Genomic DNA, 25756 nt, shown 5'->3' with positions numbered 1-25756 from the left:
AGGAATGCCAAAGTAAGATCATGTTTCACAAAAGTCTATTGTATGTAATCATGCATTTTCTTCTTTTATATCATCAATTCAACCAAAACTAAATTTTTCAGTGCTCCTAACACACATGTAATGTATATTTTAATGGATAAGATAGATTGTTTTAATATTCTTTCTCCAAACATACTTCTTTATGGTGAACAGAAGGTAAAAAGGGTAAAATACAAAATAAATAAGAGTCAAAAGGCTGTGCTCAACAGTTGATTTGCATTTGCATGGCACTCAGAAACTTAATTTAAATACGAAAACCTCTGCTAGGCACAAGGGGAGGGGGGTGATAAGGGAACGCGGACACACAGCATTTCTGACCATTTTTGGCAGTGCTCAACTCTGACAGAAACCTCTTGCCAAAAGCCCTCAATCTCCATGCGCACGGCAGAACAAGGTGTCAATAGCTGCCGAAAATCCAATTTTTCATCCTGTGTGAGTCATAGGCTTTCTTGTAATGAATCCAAGCGGTGCACAGGTTGGTGTGTCGGGTTTTGCAGTCTTGGGTGACTGTGTGGTCTACAAGGAGTTGGTGTTTGGCTCCTCTGCTATTTATGCCGATGCCCTTCTGTGCTGTGCTCATGTATTTATCCATGTGCCCGCTTATCTTAGACGCTATGATGCCTGACATGAGCTTCCATGTTGTAGAGAGACAGGTTATTGGCCGATAGTTGGATGAGACTGAACCCTTTGAGGGATCCTTCTGTATCAGGATTGTGCGCCCTTCAGTTAACCATTCAGGGTGAGTCCCATTTTGTAGCAGCTGGTTCAGTCGAGCTGCCAGTCACTCATGGATGGCAGTGAGTTTTTTTACCCAGATCATGTCAGGTCCTGGTGCTGTCCAGTTTTTCATACCTTTTCATACATCTGCCACAGTGATGGTTACCGGGGCATGTTCAGGGGGTTGCTGTGGTCCTCTCGTAGAGAGGTTAGCCACTGTGCATTGCTGTTGTGGGACGCCTCCCTTTCCCATATGCCTTTCCAGTATTGTTCAGTCTCCAGCCTTGGTGGGTCTGCTCTGTTAATATTACCCTGCCATTGAGAGTACACTTTAGCTGGTTGGGTCCGGCTTTTATATATATGTATATGTGTGTATATACACAGACACACACACACACATATATATATATATATATATATATATATATATATATATATATATATATATATATATATATATATATATATATATATATATATATATATATATATATATATATAAATTCCCTTCTCACCCTCCGTGGGTGGTCTCTTTCATCCTCTGAGCTCGGGTCCTCTACCAGAGGCCTGGGAGCTTGAGGGTTCTGCACAGTATCTTGACTGTGCCTAGAACTGCACATTTCTGTGCCATCCCAATGTCAGTGCTGTAGATCCTGGTGGTGTGGATCAGTGAGTCGATGTCTCGCTCGCTCTTGGCGTACAGCTTGATGTCATCCATGTAGAGGAGGTGACTGATTGTGGCCCCATTCTTGAGTCAGTATCCGTAGCCAGTCTTGTTGATGATTTGGCTGAGGGGGTTCAGGCCTATGCAGAACAGCAGTGGGGACAGAGCATCTCCTTGGTATATGCCACATTTGATGGTTTGCAGTTGGCTTTTATTTTTTTCACAGCCCCATCGAGTCCTATTGATGTAAGCACTCAATGATTATGCCGATGCCCTTCTGTGCCGTGCTCATGTAGCAGGGCATGTAGCAGCTGGTTCAGTTGAGCTGCCAGTCGCTCATGGAGGGCAGTGAGTTGAGCCAGTAGGCATGGATCATGTCAGACCATGAGAGACATTGATAAGCACGACATGCCAGCTCAGACATCGCCCGGCCAAACAAGGTCTGCGTCAGGTGCTGGGGAACCAGAGCACCTTGATGAAAAATGGGCTACTGGAACAAGACGGAAATGGGCGAGAGACGAAAACATGGATCTGTTGGAATGCTACTACTCAAGTAACCCTAGTCAGAGGGGCTACATGCAAAGACTGAGGGTGGAATGGTTACTTCGACACCCACAGTCTACAATGACTGCCAAACAACTAGTAGCTCAGTGCTCCAACATCCGCAAACGGCAACTGCTATCACAACTTGAGATTGACGAGGTACAACACAAATGCTACGGCAAAAGGGAGGAGCCCAAAGGTAAGGTCAGGGGGGAGTTAACTACAACTCCCCACCCCGAGACTGGGTATGCAGCCCCAGTAATGAACGAACTATCAAAGCTGAACGAGACAGCAACTGACCTGAGAGAGAGAATCGTGGCCCGAATGAACACCAGGCAAACCCGATGCCAATTACAACGGCTGAGTGAAGTACCATCAGAAAGTCTCATTCAAGATGTGAATGCAGCATTGAGAACAATCCCTACCAACACCATAACACCAACCTGTGCACCGCTTGGATTGATTACAAGAAAGCCTATGACTCAATGCCACACACCTGGATCATTGAATGCTTAGAGACATCAATAGGACTCTAAGAGCCTTCATTGCAAACTCGATGGGGCTGTGGAAAACCACCCTTGAAGCCAACTGCAAACCGCTTGCACAAGTGTCCATCAAATGTGGCATATACCAAGGAGATGCTCTGTCCCCACTGCTGTTCTGCATGCTGCTGCTCACATGCTGTTCAGCCAAATCATCAACAAGACTGGCTACGGCCACAATCAGTCACCTCCTCTACATGGATGACATCAAGCTGTACGCCAAGAGCGAGCGAGACATCGACTGATCCACACCACCAGGATCTAGAGAAATGTGGCCGGATGGTTACAAAGAGGGGGAAGGTCATCCACACAGAAGGGGTATCACTCCCAGAAGGAACAATAGCAGACATAGAGCACAGCTACAAGTACCTGGGAATACAGCAAGCAAATGGCAACCTCGATGAGATCACAAGGACAGGAGCCACAGCCAAATACCTCCAACGAATAAGGCAAGTCCTGAGAAGCCAGCTCAATGGCAAGAACAAGATCCGTGCAATAAACAGCTATGCCTTACCAGTAATCAGATACCCTGCCGGAATAATTAGCTGGCCAATGGAAGAGACTCGGAACCATGCATGGAGGGTTCCACCCCAAATCCAGCACCCTGAGACTGTACACGAGCCCTGAGACTGTACACGAGCCCTGAGACTGTACACGAGCCGTAAGGAAGGAGGCAGAGGACTAGTGAGTGTGAGAGCCACTGTCCAGGATGAAACATCCAAGATCCATAAATACATCAAGGACAAAGCCTCAACGGACGATGTGCTCAACGAATGTCTCAGGCAATGGGGAACAGAGGACAAGGTGCTGGAGGAACCATCATGGGAGGACAAGCCCCTACATGGGATGTACCACCGACAAATAACTGAAGTGGCTGATATCAGGAAATCCTACCAATGGCTGGAGAAAGCTGGACTCAAGGACAGCATGGAGGCCCTCATCCTGGCCGCCCAGGAACAGGCCCTAAACACCAGAGCAATAGAGGCTCAGATCTACCACACCAGACAAGACCCAAGGTGTAGGTTGTGCAAGGAGGCCTCTGAGAATGGTGGTGGAGAATGACCGAGCTAAGATCCTGTGGGACTTCCAGATCCAGACAGACAAGATGGTAATGGCGAACCAACCGGACATTGTGGTGGTGGATAAAGAACAGAGGAAAGCCGTTGTGGTGGATGTAGCAATACCAAGTGACCACAACATCAGGAAAAAGGAGCATGAGAAACTGGAGAAATACCAGGGCCTAAGAGAGGAACTGGAGAAGGCCTGGAAGGTGAAGACCACAGTGGTGCCTGTGGTCATCGGGGCCCTCGGGGCAGTCACCCCCAAACTGGAGCAGTGGCTCAAACAGATCCCAGGAACAACATCAGACATCTCAGTCCAGAAATGTGCAGTTCTAGGCACAGCCAAGATACTGCGCAGAACCCTCAAGCTCCCAGGCCTCTGGTAGAGGACCCGAGCTCAGAGGATGAAAGAGACCACCCACGGAGGGTGAGAGGGGAATTTATATTTAATTTATATATATAAAGAGAGAGAGAGAGAGAGATTTTTATTTTGTATTAGTTTCTCAGCATATATTACTTTCTGTTTGCAAATGCAGCGGCTGGAAACCTATTTTGAGTAGCTCAAAATAGGTTTCCAGCCGCTGTGCGATATGCGCTTTTATTATGAAAGCAGCACGTAAATGGGTGTACCATAATGTTTTGAGCTACCGCGCACTTGTATATCGTGTGCTTGGCCGACTGGACGCAGAGCCTGCTAGCTTTACCGCTAGTATTTCTGAGTCGATTAGTTTAACATTTCTGCCTGATTTTCAAAAAATCAGCCACGACAATGGACAGGGGAACCAACAAGTTCATATCTTTTTTGAACGACATCAAGGTGTTTGAGCCACGCGATGCCTCCAACATTGTGCACGTCGCAACTAAATGCTACCGGTCGATGAGGAAAACAGTAGATCCTCACACCCTCAGCATAAATATGGCTGTGGACAAGATCACTGATGCCTATTGTTCTTGCAAGGCTGGGTATGTCGGCATTCATGGTTTTGAGGGTTACTATTGGAATCAGTGATTTCTGTTGTTGGCAAATGTTTGAGTGTGCCTAGGCCTGACACACTGTACTCGGTGCTAGCGTGTCAGATACGGTACACACTGCATATTGATCTGTTCAGCTAACAGACAGACTTCAAGGTGTAGAAGTTGTATCAGTACTGCCATTATGCTGTACTTGGCTAAAAGGTTTTTATAATGGATGTGTTTATTATTGACTTTCTTTTTTTTCCATTCACTAAATATAAAGAAAGCAAAGCAATAATATTTACACCAGCACACACTCCTTTGTTCTTATTGATTTGCAGCTCGGTTGAGCTGCAAATGCACAAGCTTTGATCCAAGTAAGGCATCCCGTTTCAGATTTTGGAAATCTGTGAATTTTAGTTCCAGAAATACGATCAGGATACCTGACATCGCCTGTACAGATACCCCACTGACAGTGGAGAAACATTCTTTTCGAGTCCTGACGCAAAAATACTAAAGGTCACATTAAGACACAATCAGAATGCCTCATGCTGAACCGATCGTCTTCATTGTGCAAACTGCTCTCTTTGTTGAATTCTTCTTGGTTCCACTGTAAATTTCAACAAGTGGCCTACAGAGGGGAATAACTCTTAGTACTGCAGTAAAAAGGTCCTAGTTACAAATCCTGGCAAGGACATTACTGTCCTGAGACTGCATATTCTCAGTGTGAAAGCAAGGGTTCCTTCTGGGTACTCTGCCTTCTTCCAGTCAAAAAACGTGCATAAATTAGCATTAGTGAGTGAGTGTGTGTCTACATGGTTATTTGTTCTGTTTGTCTCTGGGTTCTCATGTGATAGACTGTGGATCTGTCTACCTATCTCACTGATCACCAAAGATGGTTATCTGCAACCCTGAAAATATTCAGTTTGTCTAAAAAAATAGAGGGGTAGATTTAAGAAAGCAATATTTTTTTTGTGTTTCTCATTAAATACAAACTGCTCCAAGTGTTTTGGCTAGTGATTTTCCAGAAAAGAGCAGGCTGACATTTTAGCTCTTTAAAATGAAGAGAGTGACATCTTGTGGTCTTTTGAAAAATGAGAATTGATGAGTGCACACACTTTCTTTTCATCTTTTCAGATAAAAGCTAAACATATACTGCATTAACAAAGAGATTCATCATATGTTTCATTGTAGAATAAATGTTTTATTCTGCTGTTTGGTTTACTGAATCATTTCCAAAATGGATAATTTCTTCTATATAACAAAATTAGGAAGATATTTCTTTCCACCACTTTAAAACCAGATCTGTTGCATTGTTTTGTATGAAACAGTAAGTACATCTTCTTGGTGCGGTGCCAAAGCCTGCCACTGTGATTAATGAGTCACACATTCCTGAAACAAGTCACGTAAGTCCTGGTGTTAATAAAAAGTAAGAGATAGTAAAACTTCATCAGAGTGTGCTGCTGTTTTCTACTTCTCAACTCCATCGACAGACTGATGTAGCCAGACAGTTTAGAAGAGAGCGGTCATAATTCGAGGACTGGTAAGATCTTTCACCAGCTGTTTTTTAAATGCTTATAATTTTACAATAAGATTTTTGTGACATTATGATTATCAATTAAAAATAGTGACTTTAAAAACTAATGGGTGATTCTCATGGACATGGCACAACTTATAGCAAAAATAAAAAAGCATTGTATACACACAAAAACACACCTTCTTTATAAAATAGAATATAATTTTATTGTTCAATGTAAAATTATAACCTCTATGCATATTTTTAAGGTATTTTTAGACATTTTAGTCTGACTTTGAGGAAATAAATTCATTACTGTAACAGAATTTTGATGAAGAAATATGAAAACACAAAAACATTTTTCCACTTTTTTTGGAGACCATGGACTTCAGAGTCCACAAAGGAGAAGGTACCAACAAAGAATAGTCATTAATAACAAAATGTATTATTTTAATGTAAACAATTATTTCAGTACCGTAACATGAATACAATTTTTAAAATCAATTTTGGTTCTAATTTTGTGTTAAATCATTACATTGAAAAAAACAACACAACCATAATATAAAGAGTCTGACCATTTCATTGAGGAATTAAAAAGTTCATGTAATTATTTTATTTAATCTAAATAAATTATCATAAAATGAGCATAGCGGTAATGAAAAAACGTATGTCGGTAATGAATAAAAATGTTTCGGTAATGAACACTTTATAACTACACTAACATTTAACTACACATAAATAATAAAATGGCATGTAATCCTTAACCCTAACAAAACATACATCTGCAAATTATTTGACCAACATTGAGCCATGGAAACAAACCCACAACTGACTTTTTTTCATCTCTGCTTATTGCTTGGAATGTAAGGTTGGGCAATTGGACGGATTTATCAATCCTCGACAATAGTAGGGCTGCAGTGATACAATAATCTCACGATACGATACACGATATTCTGCTCACAATATGATATATAGTGTTAATCAGCAAACGATACAATTCAATACATTTTTGCAATTTTCTGAAAGATTTTAGAGTGAGAGTGATTTTGGTGACATTTTGTGACTATTATAGAGTTGGATTGAATTAATTTAACTGAAAAATGATTAAAAGTACCAACTACACAATACCTGGTTCTGGCTGGACATGGACACAGACTTAAAGTCAACAGCTGGACAAAATTAATCAAAGAAGTGGTGAGAAAACATGTTTCTTTTAATTGAAACAGTACAAACTGTAGCTTACATACATTTGTAAAGTACCCTGCACCAAGTACCCTGCTCTGAATAGTTTGATACCTTTTCAACCTTGACACTTAATATCTGAAGAAATCACTAAGCCTGATGACCTAATCACTCTCCTGGTGAAGCAAGCAGTGAGTGAGCAAGGTGACAGTTGGATGTTACAATGCTTGTGTCACTATATCGATTTTTTTCTAGAAAAAAATATTGATATTGCAAAATCAATATTATTACACAGCCTTAGACAATAGGTTATGTCCTTCACTGGTTGGTTGATTTATTTATTTATTTTTTATCTAAGGGTGATTTATTTATTTAGGTGGCTCGGGCATCCTAACCAGATGCCCGAGCCTCAACTGGCTCCTCTCGATGTGGAGGAGCAGCGGCTCTATTCTGAGTCGCTCCCGGATGACCGAGCTTCTCACCCTATCTCTAAGGGAGAGCCCAGAGAAAAAAAACATTTTAGCCTCTTGTATCTGTGATCTTGTTCTGTCAGTGACAACCCAGATCTCATGACCATAAATGAGGGAAGGGTTGTAGATTGGCCAGTAAATTGAGAGCTTTGTCTCTTGACTCAGCTCTCTCTTCACCAGGGCAGACCGGTACAACTGAGAAAATGTTGCATATTGCTCAACCATAATGGAAAGCCATTACTGCTTACAATGGAAAGCAGTATATGCTTCACTGTGGACGCTGCACCAATCCACCTGTCGATTTCTCACTCCATTTTTCCATCCATGAACATAGATATACTTGGAACTAAACCTGTAGATCAGGGGTCCCCAAACTTTTTCCTGTGAGGGCCACATGACTTTTCCTTTCTCTGGTGGGGGGCCGGAGTCAGTTTGTAACGGAAAAAGTGTGACGTTTGCAGGAGTGCCTAAATGTAAAAATATATTGTTTTCCAGAAAGTACAATTAAATAACATTCTCTGGGTTCTTCACAGAAAAAATCCAGTAAGGATTATAGTCCGTATTTTCCGAACTATGAGCCGCACTGGCCTATAAACGACAACCCCAAAGTTTTTTGTTTGTTTGTTTGTTTTTAAACCAGTAAACATACACATATAAACCATGTTAAGAGAGGAAAAATTCTTGAACTTTAAAAACCTTTTGACTCGTTAAATCCTCTCTTATGCCCGGGTTCAGAAAAAATGCTGTGCGCAAAGACTGAGATCACGCAGAGATAACAGCGTCACAATAAATCTGCATTTATTCAAGACAGATGCATACTATCTACTATCACCAGACAAACACATCACATAACATCAGAAACCTCAGAGCACAAACAACACATGAATTTACCTGAGAGAAAAAGACAAAAGATGGAAACGACAAACAAAAAGCAAAGACGTCTTTGGAGAAGTTGCAAGCGCAAAATCTGATTTGTTACTTCTGTGTAGAAAGTTTTATCTTCTTTTCTTTAATTTATTCAAATAAGGCGTATCTTTGCTCATCCAACCAGGAGCTATCTCTGACCCTCTCTCAAGCCAGAAACCCCTGCCGTGTTTACGGCCTTTCACAGATGAGTGTGAAAAGCTGGAACTTCTCCTGTATTGTTTTCCCACACCGACAAAAGGCAGTTCAAACGATCCTAGCAAACCATCCGCTGCAGCCACAGGCAAAACAAAGGTCAACAGCCTGTGGGGTTTTCCCTGTCTGGGAACGAGAATACAACCTGTTGAATGTGACACGTAGCCAATCAGAAAGCGCGGTGACGTAAGAACAGAGGGGAATCCCCAACAGCTGACATATCGCGCAACTAAGTCCAGTGGATATCGGAGATGATATGTGGAAATGTTTATTATTATATATAAAGGTCATTATTATGTTTATTCAGTTAAAAATGTTAACTATGAAAAACATATTCACCTCCAAATCATAGTGCAGCAAATAGAGCGGCTGTCTTTTATCCACCAACTTTTCTTTTTGTTACGTCTTTTATCTCTTAAAATGACTCCGCATCCTGATATTGCCCCTACATCGTCATCCGTGTTTGGTTATTCTAAATTCCCGCTATGTTGGGTTTTTTTACTGGATTATCCTCTGGAATCGGGATGTTTGTGACTGGAATCGGTTCATGTGGTGTGTTGCTCCTGCCTTGGAGACACGAACCAATCGAACTTTTATCAGCTCTGTGGTCACAAAGGTTTGGAGAATAGGCCGACATTCTTAAATCTTGCCGTCTAAACCAGACTTAAGACTCACAAGCTCTACTCATCTCCTCTCGACCACTGCCCAAACGCTCCGACTCTGGTCGCTATGGTAACGTTTATAACAGGATAACAAAATAACAGAAGCGACTAACGGGAGCCCTGAGCTTGTTTCTCTAAAACGAGACATCAGGGAGTGATGAGAGACAATAACACCCGCAGTGTTGCTTGAGCACTGCCTGCTTGGTCTCTAGATGTGGCAAAGCAGTTTGAAGCTTCATTGCCTCATTAGCAGCCGGTCGCCGCATGTTACACAGGGCGGCTTGTAATGTGGGACTCAACTACCGGTCTGGGATAAATCCATTCTCCTGTCTCTTCTCTGGGCCTTTTCCCCTTTGCAAAGAAACTTTCCAAAGTTTTACAAAGACATCTGATCTGTTTCTTACTCATTTTGCTGCTTGTGTAACCGATTCCTCCAATGATTTACTATGTCTGACCAACTCAATTTATTATGATCATCCAACTCAATTCACTAAGTCCTTCCAACTCAATTTGCTAAGTTTTTATAACTTACTTCATAAGGGGGTTTAACATGATAAATTTAAGTCACTCTTACTCAAATCATTCATTTTCTTCTAATAAACATTTAAAATCTCTTTGACTTAAGTCTACAGAAAGTCAACTCAAACTTTTAAGTAGTTCCAAACTAATTTTAATACTCTTTTTACAGTGTCCTCTAAATACACAAATCTTTTCCTTAAATTACCTTTTTACTTTGACTTTACTTGAAATAATTAAGTTCGATACCATATTTGTATCCCTTATCTGACACCATGACTCAAGCTTACCAGGGACAGACTCCCTGGTAAGCGATCGTGGCTCTGTGGGTAGAGTAGTCATCTTGTGTTCAGAAAGTTGACGGTTCAATTCCAGGTTCCTGCTGCCACATGTCAATGGACCTTACCAAGCCCCGCCCAGAAACGCCCCTCGACAGTCCCATGTGGCTGCATGTCTCACAAACAAAGCCTCGCGGGGCTTAGTTTCTATGTGTAAACATGGCGTCTTTCGTTTCAACTAACTCTCTACAAAGTATTTCTGAGTCGATTAGTGTAGCCTTTCTGCCGGATTTTCACAAAAATATCAGCCACAACAATGGACAGGGGAACCAACAAGTTCATATCATTTATGGACGACATCAAGGTGTTTGAGCCACGCGATGCCTCCAACATTGTGCACGTCGCAGCTAAAAGCTACCGGTCGATGAGGAAAACAGCAGATCCTCACACCCTCAGCATAAATATAGCTGTGGACAAGATCACTGATGCCTATTGTTCTTGCAAGGCTGGGTAAGTCGGGCATTCATGGTTTTGAGGATTACTTTTGAAATCAGTGATTTCTGTTGTTGGCAAATGTTTGAGTGTGCCTAGGCCTGTTACTCGGTACTCGGTGCTAGCGTGGCTAACACGATTACAGTTTAGTAAAAAGCCTTTTCAGGTCAAATAAAATCTTTAATCCATGTCAGATACGATACACATTGCATATTGATCTGTTCAGCTAACGTAAGACTGTGTAACAGACAGGCTTCAAGGTGTAGAAGTTGTATCGGTACTGCCATTATGCTGTACTTAGCTAAAAGGTTTTCATAATGAATATGTTTATTATTGACTTTTTTCAGACTTGGGGGTCATTGTTCACACATTATAGGCCTCCTTAAGACTTTACAATATTTCAAGCTTCAAAATTCAAAAGGGATCGGGAGGTGCTGGTGCCTATCTCTAGCTAACATTCCGGGCGAGAGGCGGGGTCACCCTGGACAGGTCGCCAGTCTGGAAGGGCCACTCAAAATATCCCCATTCACTAAACACAAAGAAAGCAAAGTAATAATACTTAGACCAGCACACACTCCTTTCTTTTTATTGATCCTACGACAGTTGAGCTGCAAATGCGGTCGTGCACAAGCTTTAATCCAAGCTAGGCATTCCGTATCAGAGTTGGGAAATCTGTGAATTTTATTTCCACAAATACAATCAGGATGCCTGACATCGCCTGTACAGATTCCCCACTGACAGTGGAGGACCATTTTTATTTGAGTTCTGTCGCAAAAACTTTGTGTAGATTGTGGTCTGCTAGTCCACAATGTACATTAGCATGTGTATACTACTTTAGCTTTTGTTTGTGAGACGGTCGAGCACATGGTAGCTGCGCAGTGACGTCAAATGGGCATTAGCCAATGAAACGCGGACCCTATGGTAAGGTCCATGGGTACTTAACCCCAAGTTGCCTACCAATCTGCGCATTAAATAAATGTGTGAATGTGACTCTAGTGTAAAGCACTTTCAGTGGTCAAAATGATTCGAAAAGCGCTATGTAAGTTTATTTACCATTTTTGAAGTAAACTAAATGATTTGAGTAAGACTGACTTACATCTGTTATCTTAAATACACAAATTTGTTAAAAATAAATTAACAAATTGAGTTGGATGATTATAATATATTGAATTGGTTAAACTTAAATTAAGTTGGATAAATTTAATAAATTCAGTTGGATAAACTTAAATGAATTGCTTGTTACCTACAGAAGCAATTCAATTAAGTTGGTTCAACTATTTTCTTTTTAGAGTAACTTTTTGCACATCTCAAGTACATATTTGGTCCTAAAATAAACATAAAACAAAAAGGAAAAGGTGTGAAGCTTGTAGAATAAACATGTTGCAGATTTAAACCATTTTCGTACATACACTGACACATGGAAGACTATTACAAATTTCACAAGTGGTGCTATGAAGGCTTTTTGAACACATTTAACACGGTTAAAGCTAACATAACAAATAGACAAATTTAATTACTTTACAATACATTAAACAATATTCAAGTACAATAACACACACTTACGGACAAAGATAGTTGAGACTGGAAGAAAGGTTGAAACACTGTCCCTGTGTCACGTTGCACTCTGGACAGACTGAATTTTAATGAAAGCAAAACCTAATCCAAATCCTGTCACAAAGGGGTTGAAAATCAACAGAAAATAAATACAAACATTTCTAAGAAATCTTCTGAGTAAAGGTGTTCAATTTGTGAGAAAGAGGAGACAAGGTAAGATGAACTCTCCAGTTAGTGCATGGTAACTTTAACTGTTTGTGTTATGTAAAGAAACTTTTGACAATTAGATCATATAAAATGCTCTGAGAAAGTATTTGCCCACTTAGACATTTACATTTTTTTCTTTTTTAACACAAATATTTACATCCTCAAATTAATGTTATTTTTTGAATATTTTTTTTAATTCAAATGTCAATAAATGTGTTATTAAGGGAAAAAGCTATTCATTCCAACCTGGTCTTATGTCAGAAAGTAATCCACTCACAACCCTCACATCTTGCCCCGCCGTTCCCCTGTCAATGCCTGAGAGACCTGTGATGTATGTGTGATGTGGCAGGGCTTGCTATCCAAAATAGCCTGTGAGAATGTATCCTGGAGTGAGATGCTGAGAATAGGGACGGAGAGAGCATAACCCAGACACAGCGATGTGATTGTGTTATTCAGCTGAATAAGTTTCTACAAATGTCCATCACACTTTGTATTAACTGATCACAGAATCAGGTTATCTTGACAAACCGTTTCATAAATAGAATACAAACTATCTATCTATGATAGTTTGTATATGGTAAAAAATAAAACACACACGCACACAAAACTCAAAATCATTTTGATGATTTTACTGTAGACTCAGTGTTTAGAAGGATTTTAATCTGTTGCCTTTTTATAACAGCCAGAGAGAATCTCAGAATCTACTTCAACAGGCGAGGTCAGTATTTTACTGGATGAGTTCCTTCAGGTGGGATCCGTTTCTGCTGATTGCAATTACGACAGCTTTGATTGGAAGTGATTTAATGTCATTTATTAGATTTGAGACGTTCATTTTGAAGCTTTCAATATTGGACTGAAATTATGCTTCTTTTCTTTCTGTAGGAATACTCTAAAGCAAAAGACATAGAACTGAACTCAGTCAAAAGTATTGTTTTACAAAAGTAAAAGTATTGTTGTACAAGCTAAAAAAAATACTTTAAAAAACTAATGTTAATTTTTTGATGTCATAAAATGTATTGCTCGTCATGTGAACATAGAAACTGTCATTTTACAACAAAATCTGTTTTGGAGGGTTTTAATTTGTTCTGTTTTTAAGCAGCCTGTTTAAAACCCAGACCAGAGTGAACTCCATCGGGCGAGGTCAGTGATTCACTGGATCTGTCGTTGCTGATTGCAATCAAAACAATGTTGTTAGCAATTTTTAAACTTGAGACTTGAAGCTTTCAAAATTTTGCTGAAATTCTGCTGTTTTTTTTTCTTTCTCTAGATATACTTTAAAACAAAAAGAAAGAACTGACGTTGGAGAATCAAAGGTATTGCTCACATAAAAGCTTAGCTGTCGTATAATGAAATGCAATCATATTGACTTTGAGAATATGAAAAACATTTGGAGATCTTACAATATAATGTGTGCTGTGAATTGCTGCTAATCTGATTTGCTTGACTGTTTGAAACCCAGGATGAATTCCTTAAGGTGAGATCACTGATTCACTGAGTCAGTTTCTTTAATTGTCAATCATACATTGTATAAACTGATCACAGAATCAGTCTGTAATGAGTAAATTGAAAAAAAAAACATTCTTTAAATTTGCTTTCACCGTTGGGCTTTAATTTTGTTTGTTTCTTTCTGTAGAAATATTTTAAAAGAAGAAGAACGAGAATGTTCTAAGTCCGAGAGCATTAAAGAACAGAAATCAGAAAGGTACTGTTCACACACAACAAGCTGATGGGCCACATTAAAGTTTAGTTTTAAACTAAATACTAAATAAATACTGAAATACTAAAATGTTTATGTTTTTCTTCTCCAGCATGGCTAAGTCCGAGAGCATTAAAGAACAGAAATCAGGAAGGTACTGTTCACACACAACAAGCTGATGGGCCACATTAAAGTTTAGTCTTCAAGTTGTGTAACAGTTTGCTGATGATGTCAGAAAATTTAAAAAACAAACTTTTTTACTGCAATTGATAAACATTCTTTAAATTTGAGACTTTCATTTGTAGCTTTCACTGTTGGGTTTAAATTAATGTTTTTTTTTCTTTCTGTACAAAATATTCTAAAACAACGAGAATGGAAATCAGTTAGTCAACAGTATTGTTCACATACAAGCTAAAAAACTACTTTAAAAACTATAATGTTCATTTTTTGACATCATAAAACGTATTGCTGGTCATGTGGACATAAAAACTGTCAGATATTCAGTCATTTTACAACAAAATCTGTGTTTTGTAGAGTTTTAATGTGTTTTATTTTTCAACAGCCTGGTTGAAACCCAGGATGAATTCTTTAAGGCGAGGTCAGTGATTCACTGAGTCAGTTTCTTTAATTGTCAATCACACTTTGTATAAACTGATCACAGAATCAGTCTATCATGAGTTAATTGTAAAAAACATTCTTTAACTTTGCATGATTTTTTAAATTATGATAATTTAATGCAAAGTTGGAATTTTTAATGGACTTTTAATGCAGCTTTTAGAGCAACTTTGCATTAAAAGTGTCATTATTTACCAAATGACTATTCATGACAACTGTCATAAACATTCATAAAGACTTCTTTATGTTCATGACAGGTGTTATGTCATGTTTATGACAATGTCATGTCAGTCTTATGCACTCCCCTTCAAATGAAGTGTTGACGCATTTTTTTTTTTTTTTTGTTCTCCAGATTTGCTGAAGAAGAGATAGAGGAACTGAACTCAGTTAGAGGAAGGTACTGTTCACACACAACAAGCTGATGGGCCACAGTAAAGTTTAGTTTTAAACTAAATAATAAATTAATACTGAAATACTAAAATGTTTATGTTTTTCTTCTCCAGCATGGCTAAGTTCGAGAGCATTAAAGAACAGAAATCAGGAAGGTACTGTTCACACACAACAAGCTGATGGGCCACATTAAAGTTTAGTCTTCAAGTTGTGTAACAGTTTGCTGATGATGTCAGAAAATTTAAAAAACAAACTTTTTTACTGCAATTGATAAACATTCTTTAAATTTGAGACTTTCATTTGTAGCTTTCACTGTTTGGCTTAAATTATGTTTTTTTTCTTTCTGTAGAAATATTCTAAAACAAGAACGAGAATGGAAATCAGTTAATCTGTCATGATCCGCCTTTAGTTTTGAGTTTTTCTGTGATTCTGTTTCCATGTGAGTCTCTGTCCTGTCCTCCCTGTTGATTGTCTCCCAGGTGTGTCTCATTCCCTTGTGTGTATTTAGTCTCGCCTGTTGTCTGTGTTCTCTGTTGGGTCCTTGTCAAACGTCTAAGTTTGTCCTGCCACACTCTCCAGTTGAACTGCATTAGTCCTGGGTTGTGTTAGCTCGCGTATTAGTCCGTTTATCTGTTGCTACCGGTATTAGCTGTTGCTTACTCTGCCATGCTGCCTGTTCTGGACTGTCGAGTTATCTTTATTAAAACCATTACTTCATCTACATCCTGGGTCCCAGCGTCTTCTCCTCACCTTACCACCACCCATCCTAACATAATCAACAGTATTGTTCACATACAAGCTAAAAAACTACTTTAAAAACTATAATGTTCATTTTTTGACATCATAAAACGTATTGCTGGTCATGTGGACATAAAAAGTGTCAGATATTCAGTCATTTTACAACAAAATCTGTGTTTTGTAAAGTTTTAATCTGTTTTGTTTCTGAACAGCCTGTTTGAAGCCCAGGATGAATTCTTTAAGGCGAGGTCAGTGATTCACTGAGTCAGTTTCTTTAATTGTCAATCACACTTTGTATAAACTGATCACAGAATCAGTCTATCATGAGTTAATTGTAAAGATGAAAGATTACATTAGAATAAATATAAACTGTCTAAATGTGATGCTCCAAGCTTTGCATCAAAACATTTTTTTCTGGTTTTCTTCTCCAGCATGGCTAAGTCCGAGAGCAATAAAGAACAGAAATCAGAAAGGTACTGTTCACACACAACAAGCTGATGGGCCACATTAAAGTTTAGTCTTCAAGATGTGTAACAGTTTGCTGATGATGTCAGAAAATTAAAAAAACAAACTTTTTTACTGCAATTGATAATAAACATTCTTTAAATTTGAGACTTTCATTTGTAGCTTTAACTGTTTGGCTTAAATTATGTGTTTTTTTTCTTTCTGTAGAAATATTCTAAAAGAACGAGAATGGAAATCAGTTAATCAACAGTATTGTTCACATACAAGCTAAAAAACTACTTAATTTTTTTGACATAAAACGTATTGCTGGTCATGTGGACATAAAAACTGTCAGATATTCAGTCATTTTACAACAAAATCTGTGTTTTGAAGGGTTTTAATGTGTTTTATTTTTCAACAGCCTGTTTGAAGCCCATGATGAATTCCTTAAGGCGAGGTCAGTGAATCACTGAGTCAGTTTCTTTAATTGTCAATCACACTTTGTATAAACTGATCACAGAACCAGTCTCTCATGACTAAATCGTAAAGACAAAAGATTACATTAGAATAAATATAAACTGTCTAAATGTGATGCTCCAAGCTTTGCAGCAAAATATTTTTTTATGTTTTTCTTCTCCAGCATGGCTAAGTCCGAGAGCATTAAAGAACAGAAATCAGAAAGGTACTGTTCACACACAACAAGCTGATGGGCCACATTAAAGTTTAGTCTTCAAGATGTGTAACAGTTTGCTGATGTCAGAAAATTTAAAAAACATACTGCCAGATTTGTGGTTTTTACTGCAATTGATAAACATTCTTTAAATTTGAGACTTTCATTTTGTAGCTTTCACTGTTTGTCTTAAATTATGTTTTTTTTTCTTTCTGTACAAAATATTCTGAAACAAGAACGAGAATGGAAATCAGTTAATCAACAGTATTGTTCACATACAAGCTAAAAAACTACTTTAAAAACTATAATGTTAATTTTTTTGACATCATAAAATGTATTGCTGGTCATGTGGACATAAAAACTGTCAGATATTCAGTCACTTTACAACAAAATCTGTGTTTTGTAGATTTTTAATGTGTTTTATTTTTCAACAGCCTGGTTGAATCCCATGATGAGTTCCTTAAGGCAAGGTAAGTGAATCACTGAGTCAGTTTCTTTAATTGTCAATCACACTTTGTATAAACTGATCACAGAATCAGTCTATCATGAGTTAATTGTAAAGATGAAAGATTACAATAGAATAAATATAAACTGTCTAAATGTGATGCTCCAAGCTTTGCTGCAAAATATTTTTTTATGTTTTTCTTCTCCAGCATGGCTAAGTCCGAGAGCATTAAAGAACAGAAATCAGAAAGGTACTGTTCACACACAACAAGCTGATGGGCCACATTAAAGTTTAGTCTTCAAGCTGTGTAACAGTTTGCTGATGTCAGAAAATTTAAAAAACATACAGCCAGATTTGTGGTTTTTACTGCAATTGATAAACATTCTTTAAATTTGAGACTTTCATTTTGTAGCTTTCACTGTTTGTCTTAAATTATGTTTTTTTTTCTTTCTGTACAAAATATTCTAAAACAAGAACGAGAATGGAAATCAGTTAATCAACAGTATTGTTCACATACAAGCTAAAAAACTACTTTAAAAACTATAATGTTCATTTTTTGACATCATAAAACATATTGCTGGTCATGTGGACATAAAAACTGTCAGATATTCAGTCATTTTGCAACAAAATCTGTGTTTTGTAAAGTTTTAATCTGTTTTGTTTCTGAACAGCCTGTTTGAAGCCCAGGATGAATTCCTTAAGGCGAGGTCAGTGATTCACTGAGTCAGTTTCTTTAATTGTCAATCACACTTTGTATAAACTGATCACAGAATCAGTCTATCATGAGTTAATTGTAAAGATGAAAGATTACATTAGAATAAATATAAACTGTCTAAATGTGATGCTCAAGCTTTGCAGCAAAATATTTTTTTATGTTTTTCTTCTCCAGCATGGCTAAGTCCGAGAGCATTAAAGAACAGAAATCAGAAAGGTACTGTTCACACACAACAAGCTGATGGGCCACATTAAAGTTTAGTCTTCAAGCTGTGTAACAGTTTGCTGATGATGTCAGAAAATTAAAAAAAACATACTGCCAGATTTGTGGTTTTTACTGCAATTGATAAACATTCTTTAAATTTGAGACTTTCATTTGAAGCTTTCACTGTTTGGCTTAAATTATGTTTTTTTTTTCTTTCTGTAGAAATATTCTAAAACAAGAACGAGAATGGAAATCAGTTAATCAACAGTATTGTTCACATACAAGCTAAAAAACTACTTAATTTCTTTTACATCATAAAACGTATTGCTGGTCATGTGGACATAAAAACTGTCAGATATTCAGTCATTTTACAACAAAATCTGTGTTTTGAAGGGTTTTAATGTGTTTTATTTTTCAACAGCCTGTTTGAAGCCCATGATGAATTCCTTAAGGCGAGGTCAGTGAATCACTGAGTCAGTTTCTTTAATTGTCAATCACACTTTGTATAAACTGATCACAGAACCAGTCTCTCATGACTAAATCGTAAAGACAAAAGATTACATTAGAATAAATATAAACTGTCTAAATGTGATGCTCCAAGCTTTGCAGCAAAATATTTTTTTATGTTTTTCTTCTCCAGCATGGCTAAGTCCGAGAGCATTAAAGAACAGAAATCAGAAAGGTACTGTTCACACACAACAAGCTGATGGGCCACATTAAAGTTTAGTCTTCAAGATGTGTAACAGTTTGCTGATGTCAGAAAATTTAAAAAACATACTGCCAGATTTGTGGTTTTTACTGCAATTGATAAACATTCTTTAAATTTGAGACTTTCATTTTGTAGCTTTCACTGTTTGTCTTAAATTATGTTTTTTTTTCTTTCTGTACAAAATATTCTGAAACAAGAACGAGAATGGAAATCAGTTAATCAACAGTATTGTTCACATACAAGCTAAAAAACTACTTTAAAAACTATAATGTTAATTTTTTTGACATCATAAAATGTATTGCTGGTCATGTGGACATAAAAACTGTCAGATATTCAGTCATTTTACAACAAAATCTGTGTTTTGAAGGGTTTTAATGTGTTTTATTTTTCAACAGCCTGTTTGAAGCCCATGATGAATTCCTTAAGGCGAGGTCAGTGAATCACTGAGTCAGTTTCTTTAATTGTCAATCACACTTTGTATAAACTGATCACAGAACCAGTCTCTCATGACTAAATCGTAAAGACAAAAGATTACATTAGAATAAATATAAACTGTCTAAATGTGATGCTCCAAGCTTTGCAGCAAAATATTTTTTTATGTTTTTCTTCTCCAGCATGGCTAAGTCCGAGAGCATTAAAGAACAGAAATCAGAAAGGTACTGTTCACACACAACAAGCTGATGGGCCACATTAAAGTTTAGTCTTCAAGCTGTGTAACAGTTTGCTGATGTCAGAAAATTTAAAAAACATACAGCCAGATTTGTGGTTTTTACTGCAATTGATAAACATTCTTTAAATTTGAGACTTTCATTTTGTAGCTTTCACTGTTTGTCTTAAATTATGTTTTTTTTTCTTTCTGTACAAAATATTCTAAAACAAGAACGAGAATGGAAATCAGTTAATCAACAGTATTGTTCACATACAAGCTAAAAAACTACTTTAAAAACTATAATGTTCATTTTTTGACATCATAAAACATATTGCTGGTCATGTGGACATAAAAACTGTCAGATATTCAGTCATTTTGCAACAAAATCTGTGTTTTGTAAAGTTTTAATCTGTTTTGTTTCTGAACAGCCTGTTTGAAGCCCAGGATGAATTCCTTAAGGCGAGGTCAGTGATTCACTGAGTCAGTTTCTTTAATTGTCAATCACACTTTGTATAAACTGATCACAGAATCAGTCTATCATGAGTTAATTGTAAAGATGAAAGATTACATTAGAATAAATATAAACTGTCTAAATGTGATGCTCAAGCTTTGCAGCAAAATATTTTTTTATGTTTTTCTTCTCCAGCATGGCTAAGTCCGAGAGCATTAAAGAACAGAAATCAGAAAGGTACTGTTCACACACAACAAGCTGATGGGCCACATTAAAGTTTAGTCTTCAAGCTGTGTAACAGTTTGCTGATGATGTCAGAAAATTAAAAAAAACATACTGCCAGATTTGTGGTTTTTACTGCAATTGATAAACATTCTTTAAATTTGAGACTTTCATTTGAAGCTTTCACTGTTTGGCTTAAATTATGTTTTTTTTTTCTTTCTGTAGAAATATTCTAAAACAAGAACGAGAATGGAAATCAGTTAATCAACAGTATTGTTCACATACAAGCTAAAAAACTACTTAATTTCTTTTACATCATAAAACGTATTGCTGGTCATGTGGACATAAAAACTGTCAGATATTCAGTCATTTTACAACAAAATCTGTGTTTTGAAGGGTTTTAATGTGTTTTGTTTCTGAACAGCCTGGTTGAATCCCATGATGAATTCCTTAAGGCGAGGTCAGTGAATCACTGAGTCAGTTTCTTTAATTGTCAATCACACTTTGTATAAACGGATCACAGAATCAGTCTATCATGAGTTAATTGTAAAGACGAAAGATTACATTAGAATAAATATAAACTGTCTAAATGTGATGCTCCAAGCTTTCTGCAAAACATTTTTTTATGTTTTTCTTCTCCAGCATGGCTAAGTCCGAGAGCAATAAAGAACAGAAATCAGAAAGGTACTGTTCACACACAACAAGCTGATGGGCCACATTAAAGTTTAGTTTTAAACTAAATACTAAATAAATACTGAAATACTAAAATGTTTATGTTTTTCTTCTCCAGCATGGCTAAGTCCGAGAGCATTAAAGAACAGAAATCAGGAAGGTACTGTTCACACACAACAAGCTGATGGGCCACATTAAAGTTTAGTCTTCAAGCTGTGTAACAGTTTGCTGATGTCAGAAAATTAAAAAAACAAACTTTTTTACTGCAATTGATAAACATTCTTTAAATTTGAGACTTTCATTTTGTAGCTTTCACTGTTGGGTTTAAATTAATGTTTTTTTCTTTCTGTAGAAATATTCTGAAACAAGAACGAGAATGGAAATCAGTTAATCAACAGTATTGTTCACATACAAGCTAAAAAACTACTTTAAAAACTATAATGTTAATTTTTTTGACATCATAAAATGTATTGCTGGTCATGTGGACATAAAAACTGTCAGATATTCAGTCACTTTACAACAAAATCTGTGTTTTGTAGATTTTTAATGTGTTTTATTTTTCAACAGCCTGGTTGAATCCCATGATGAATTCCTTAAGGCGAGGTCAGTGATTCACTGAGTCAGTTTCTTTAATTGTCAATCACACTTTGTATAAACTGATCACAGAATCAGTCTATCATGAGTTAATTGTAAAGATGAAACATTACATTAGAATAAATATAAACTGTCTAAATGTGATGCTGCAAAACATTTTTTTTGTTTTTCTTCTCCAGCATGGCTAAGTCCGAGAGCATTAAAGAACAGAAATCAGAAAGGTACTGTTCACACACAAGCTGATGGGCCACATTAAAGTTTAGTCTTCAAGATGTGTAACAGTTTGCTGATGATGTCAGAAAATTAAAAAAACATACTGCCAGATTTGTGGTTTTTACTGCAATTGATAATAAACATTCTTTAAATTTGAGACTTTCATTTGTAGTTTTCACTGTTTGGCTTAAATTATGTTTTTTTTTCTTTCTGTAGAAATATTCTAAAACAAGAAGGGGAATGGAAATCAATTACTTAAGAGTATTGTTCACATACAAGCTAAAAAACTACTTAATTTTTTTGACATAAAGCGTATTGCTGGTCATGTGGATCACAGAATCAGTCTATCATGAGTTAATTGTAAAGATGAAACATTACATTAGAATAAATATAAACTGTCTAAATGTGATGCTGCAAAACATTTTTTTTGTTTTTCTTCTCCAGCATGGCTAAGTCTGAGAACATTAAAGTACAGAAATCAGAAAGGTACTGTTCACACACAACAAGCTGATGGGCCACATTAAAGTTTAGTCTTCAAGTTGTGTAACAGTTTGCTGATGATGTCAGAAAATTAAAAAACATACAGCCAGATTTGTGGTTTTTACTGCAATTGATAAACATTCTTTAAATTTGAGACTTTCATTTGTAGCTTTCACTGTTTGGCTTAAATTATGTTTTTTTTCTCATTCTGTAGAAATATTCTAAAACAAGAACGAGAATGGAAATCAGTCAACAGTATTGCTCACATACAAGCTAAAAAACTACTTTAAAAACTATAATGTTCATTTTTTGACATCATAAAACGTATTGCTGGTCATGTGGACATAAAAACTGTCAGATATTCAGTCATTTTACAACAAAATCTGTGTTTTGTAGAGTTTTAATGTGTTTTGTTTCTGAACAGCCTGTTTGAATCCCAGGATGAGTTCCTTAAGGCGAGGTCAGTGAATCACTGAGTCAGTTTCTTTAATTGTCAATCACACTTTGTATAAACTGATCACAGAATCAGTCTATCATGAGTTAATTGTAAAGATGAAACATTACATTAGAATAAATATAAACTGTCTAAATGTGATGCTCCAAGCTTTGCATCAAAACATTTTTTTCTGGTTTTCTTCTCCAGCATGGCTAAGTCCGAGAGCATTAAAGAACAGAAATCAGGAAGGTACTGTTCACACACAACAAGCTGATGGGCCACATTAAAGTTTAGTCTTCAAGATGTGTAACAGTTTGCTGATGATGTCAGAAAATTAAAAAAACAAACTTTTTTACTGCAATTGATAAACATTCTTTAAATTTGAGACTTTCATTTTGTAGCTTTAACTGTTTGTCTTAAATTATGTTTTTTTTTCTTTCTGTACAAAATATTCTAAAACAAGAACGAGAATGGAAATCAGTTAGTCAACAGTATTGTTCACATACAAGCTAAAAAACTACTTTAAAAACTATAATGTTCATTTTTTGACATCATAAAACGTATTGCTGGTCATGTGGACATAAAAACTGTCAGATATTCAGTCATTTTACAACAAAATCTGTGTTTTGTAGAGTTTTAATCTGTTTTATTTTTCAACAGCCTGGTTGAAACCCAGGATGAATTCTTTAAGGCGAGGTCAGTGATTCACTGAGTCAGTTTCTTTAATTGTCAATCACACTTTGTATAAACTGATCACAGAATCAGTCTATCATGAGTTAATTGTAAAAAACATTCTTTAACTTTGCATGATTTTTTAAATTATGATAATTTAATGCAAAGTTGGCATTTTAATGGACTTTTAATGCAGCTTTTAGAGCAACTTTGCATTAAAAGTGTCATTATTTACCAAATGACTATTCATGACAACTGTCATAAACATTCATAAAGACTTCTTTATGTTCATGACAGGTGTTATGTCATGTTTATGACAATGTCATGTCAGTCTTATGCACTCCCCTTCAAATGAAGTGTTGACGCATTTTTTTTTTTTTTTTTGTTCTCCAGATTTGCTGAAGAAGAGATAGAGGAACTGAACTCAGTTAGAGGAAGGTACTGTTCACACACAACAAGCTGATGGGCCACAGTAAAGTTTAGTTTTAAACTAAATACTAAATAAATACTGAAATACTAAAATGTTTATGTTTTTCTTCTCCAGCATGGCTAAGTTCGAGAGCATTAAAGAACAGAAATCAGGAAGGTACTGTTCACACACAACAAGCTGATGGGCCACATTAAAGTTTAGTCTTCAAGTTGTGTAACAGTTTGCTGATGATGTCAGAAAATTAAAAAAACAAACTTTTTTACTGCAATTGATAAACATTCTTTAAATTTGAGACTTTCATTTGTAGCTTTCACTGTTTGGCTTAAATTATGTTTTTTTTCTTTCTGTAGAAATATTCTAAAACAAGAACGAGAATGGAAATCAGTTAATCAACAGTATTGTTCACATACAAGCTAAAAATCTACTTGTTAATTTTTTTGACATCATAAATCATATTGCTGGTCATGTGGACATAAAAACTATGTCAGATATTCAGTCATTTTACAACAAAATCTGTGTTTTGTCTAAATTTGATGCTCCAAGCTTTGCTGGAAAACATTTTTTTATGTTTTTCTTCTCTAGAATTGCTGAGGAATAGGAAAAATGAAGAACTGAACCCAGAGAGAGTTACTGTTCACACACACAAGCTGATGGGCCACATTAAAGTTTAGACTTCAAGATGTGTAAAAGTTTGCTGATGTCAGACAATAATAAAAACACAATTCTGGTGTACAGCCATGAAAATGTGTTTAGAATGTGATGTTTAATTAATAGGTACATTGATTACATTGGGCAAGCATTTATTTGATTTAGTATGTAGTTAGAAAAATTCAGTTGGTTCATGGCTAAATATGTGCTCAAATTACTTTATTTTTTTATTTCATAGATTTCTGTCATGATAATATCCCTTTAAGAATGCCACAATGCATGATGGTTAATGTTTTTATCTTTCTCAAAATCTCTTCCTCTTTCTCACTGTTTATTCAATGTCACATGTTGTTTTCATTTTAATTATGTAAAGCACTTTGAAATGCCTTGCTGTTGAAATGTGCTATACAAATAAAATTTGATTGATTGATTGATGGGAGTTGAACATTCATGACCTGCGATTTTGTTACAAACAGAGAAAACGACACACGCTGTATGCTCAAACCGTGGATTTTGTTTAATAAAGTTGAACAAAAGCTATGCATTTTTAAGTTCTTTTTAAGGGTGCGACACCAGATTTGTGGTTTTTACTGCAATTGATAAACATTCTTTACATTTGAGACTTTCATTTTGTAGCTTTCACTGTTTGGCTTAAATTATGTTTTTTTTCTTTCTGTAGAAATATTCTAAAACAAGAACGAGAATGGAAATCAGTCAACAGTATTGATCACATACAAGCTAAAAATCTAATTTAAAAACTATAATGTTCATTTTATAAAACGTATTGCTGGTCATGTGGACATAAAAACTGTCAGATATTCCGTCATTTTACAACAAAATCTGTGTTTTGAAGGGTTTTAATGTGTTTTGTTTCTGAACAGCCTGTTTGAAACCCAGGATGAACTCCGTAAGGCGAGGTCAGTGATTCACTGAGTCAGTTTCTTTAATTGTCAATCACACTTTGTATAAACTGATCACAGAATCAGTCTATCATGAGTTAATTGTAAAGATGAAAGATTACATTAGAATAAATATAAACTGTCTAAATATGATGCTCCAAGCTTTGCTGCAAAACATTTTATGTTTTTCTTCAGGATTGCTCTGGAAGAGAAAGATAAAGAACTGAAATCAGTTAGAGGACGGTACT

The 25756-nt window shown here is 36.4% G+C and overlaps 1 protein-coding gene across 22 annotated transcripts; it reads left to right on the top strand.

The window, feature by feature from the left end:
* Positions 1-5925: 5925 nt before the first annotated feature.
* On the top strand, positions 5926-25149 carry LOC106906576 (uncharacterized). Of its 22 annotated transcripts, none has more exons than XM_088002702.1 (36): positions 5927-6063; positions 13199-13234; positions 13616-13656; positions 13784-13829; positions 13976-13990; positions 14150-14218; positions 14325-14366; positions 14775-14810; positions 15180-15224; positions 15331-15372; positions 16168-16203; positions 16387-16428; positions 16821-16856; positions 17040-17081; positions 17504-17539; positions 17723-17764; positions 18186-18221; positions 18404-18445; positions 18855-18890; positions 19074-19115; positions 19538-19573; positions 19757-19798; positions 20220-20255; positions 20438-20479; positions 20889-20924; positions 21107-21148; positions 21255-21296; positions 21704-21739; positions 21910-21951; positions 22388-22429; positions 22848-22883; positions 23067-23108; positions 23520-23555; positions 23925-23969; positions 24076-24117; positions 24544-25149. In XM_088002702.1, exons 5-36 carry the CDS (start codon positions 13977-13979, stop codon positions 24557-24559), a joined length of 1251 nt encoding a protein of 416 aa, XP_087858828.1. In that variant the 5' UTR covers positions 5927-6063; positions 13199-13234; positions 13616-13656; positions 13784-13829; position 13976; the 3' UTR covers positions 24560-25149. The 22 variants fall into 22 exon arrangements, with proteins under 22 accessions (XP_087858839.1, XP_087858864.1, XP_087858865.1 ...); XM_088002708.1 differs by having other exon boundaries at positions 13613-13656; XM_088002713.1 differs by lacking the exon at positions 16821-16856 and having other exon boundaries at positions 5926-6063.
* The last annotated feature ends 607 nt before the right edge of the window (positions 25150-25756 follow it).

This window comes from Poecilia mexicana, unplaced genomic scaffold, assembly GCF_051168715.1.
Source record: "Poecilia mexicana isolate PSO_F unplaced genomic scaffold, ASM5116871v1 scaffold_2, whole genome shotgun sequence".
Lineage (NCBI taxonomy): Eukaryota > Metazoa > Chordata > Actinopteri > Cyprinodontiformes > Poeciliidae > Poecilia > Poecilia mexicana.
Note: the sequence above shows the minus strand (reverse complement) of the source record. Positions and strands in the feature narration are given on the sequence as shown.

Excerpts from the sequence above, each read along its gene's own strand:
- LOC106906576 (XM_088002702.1), top strand. Across the intron at positions 15,373-16,167 it reads AAAGAACAGAAATCAGGAAG|CCTGTTTGAAGCCCAGGATG; the intron begins GTACTGTTCACA and ends GTTTCTGAACAG. Across the intron at positions 23,970-24,075 it reads CTGAACTCAGTTAGAGGAAG|CATGGCTAAGTTCGAGAGCA; the intron begins GTACTGTTCACA and ends TTTCTTCTCCAG.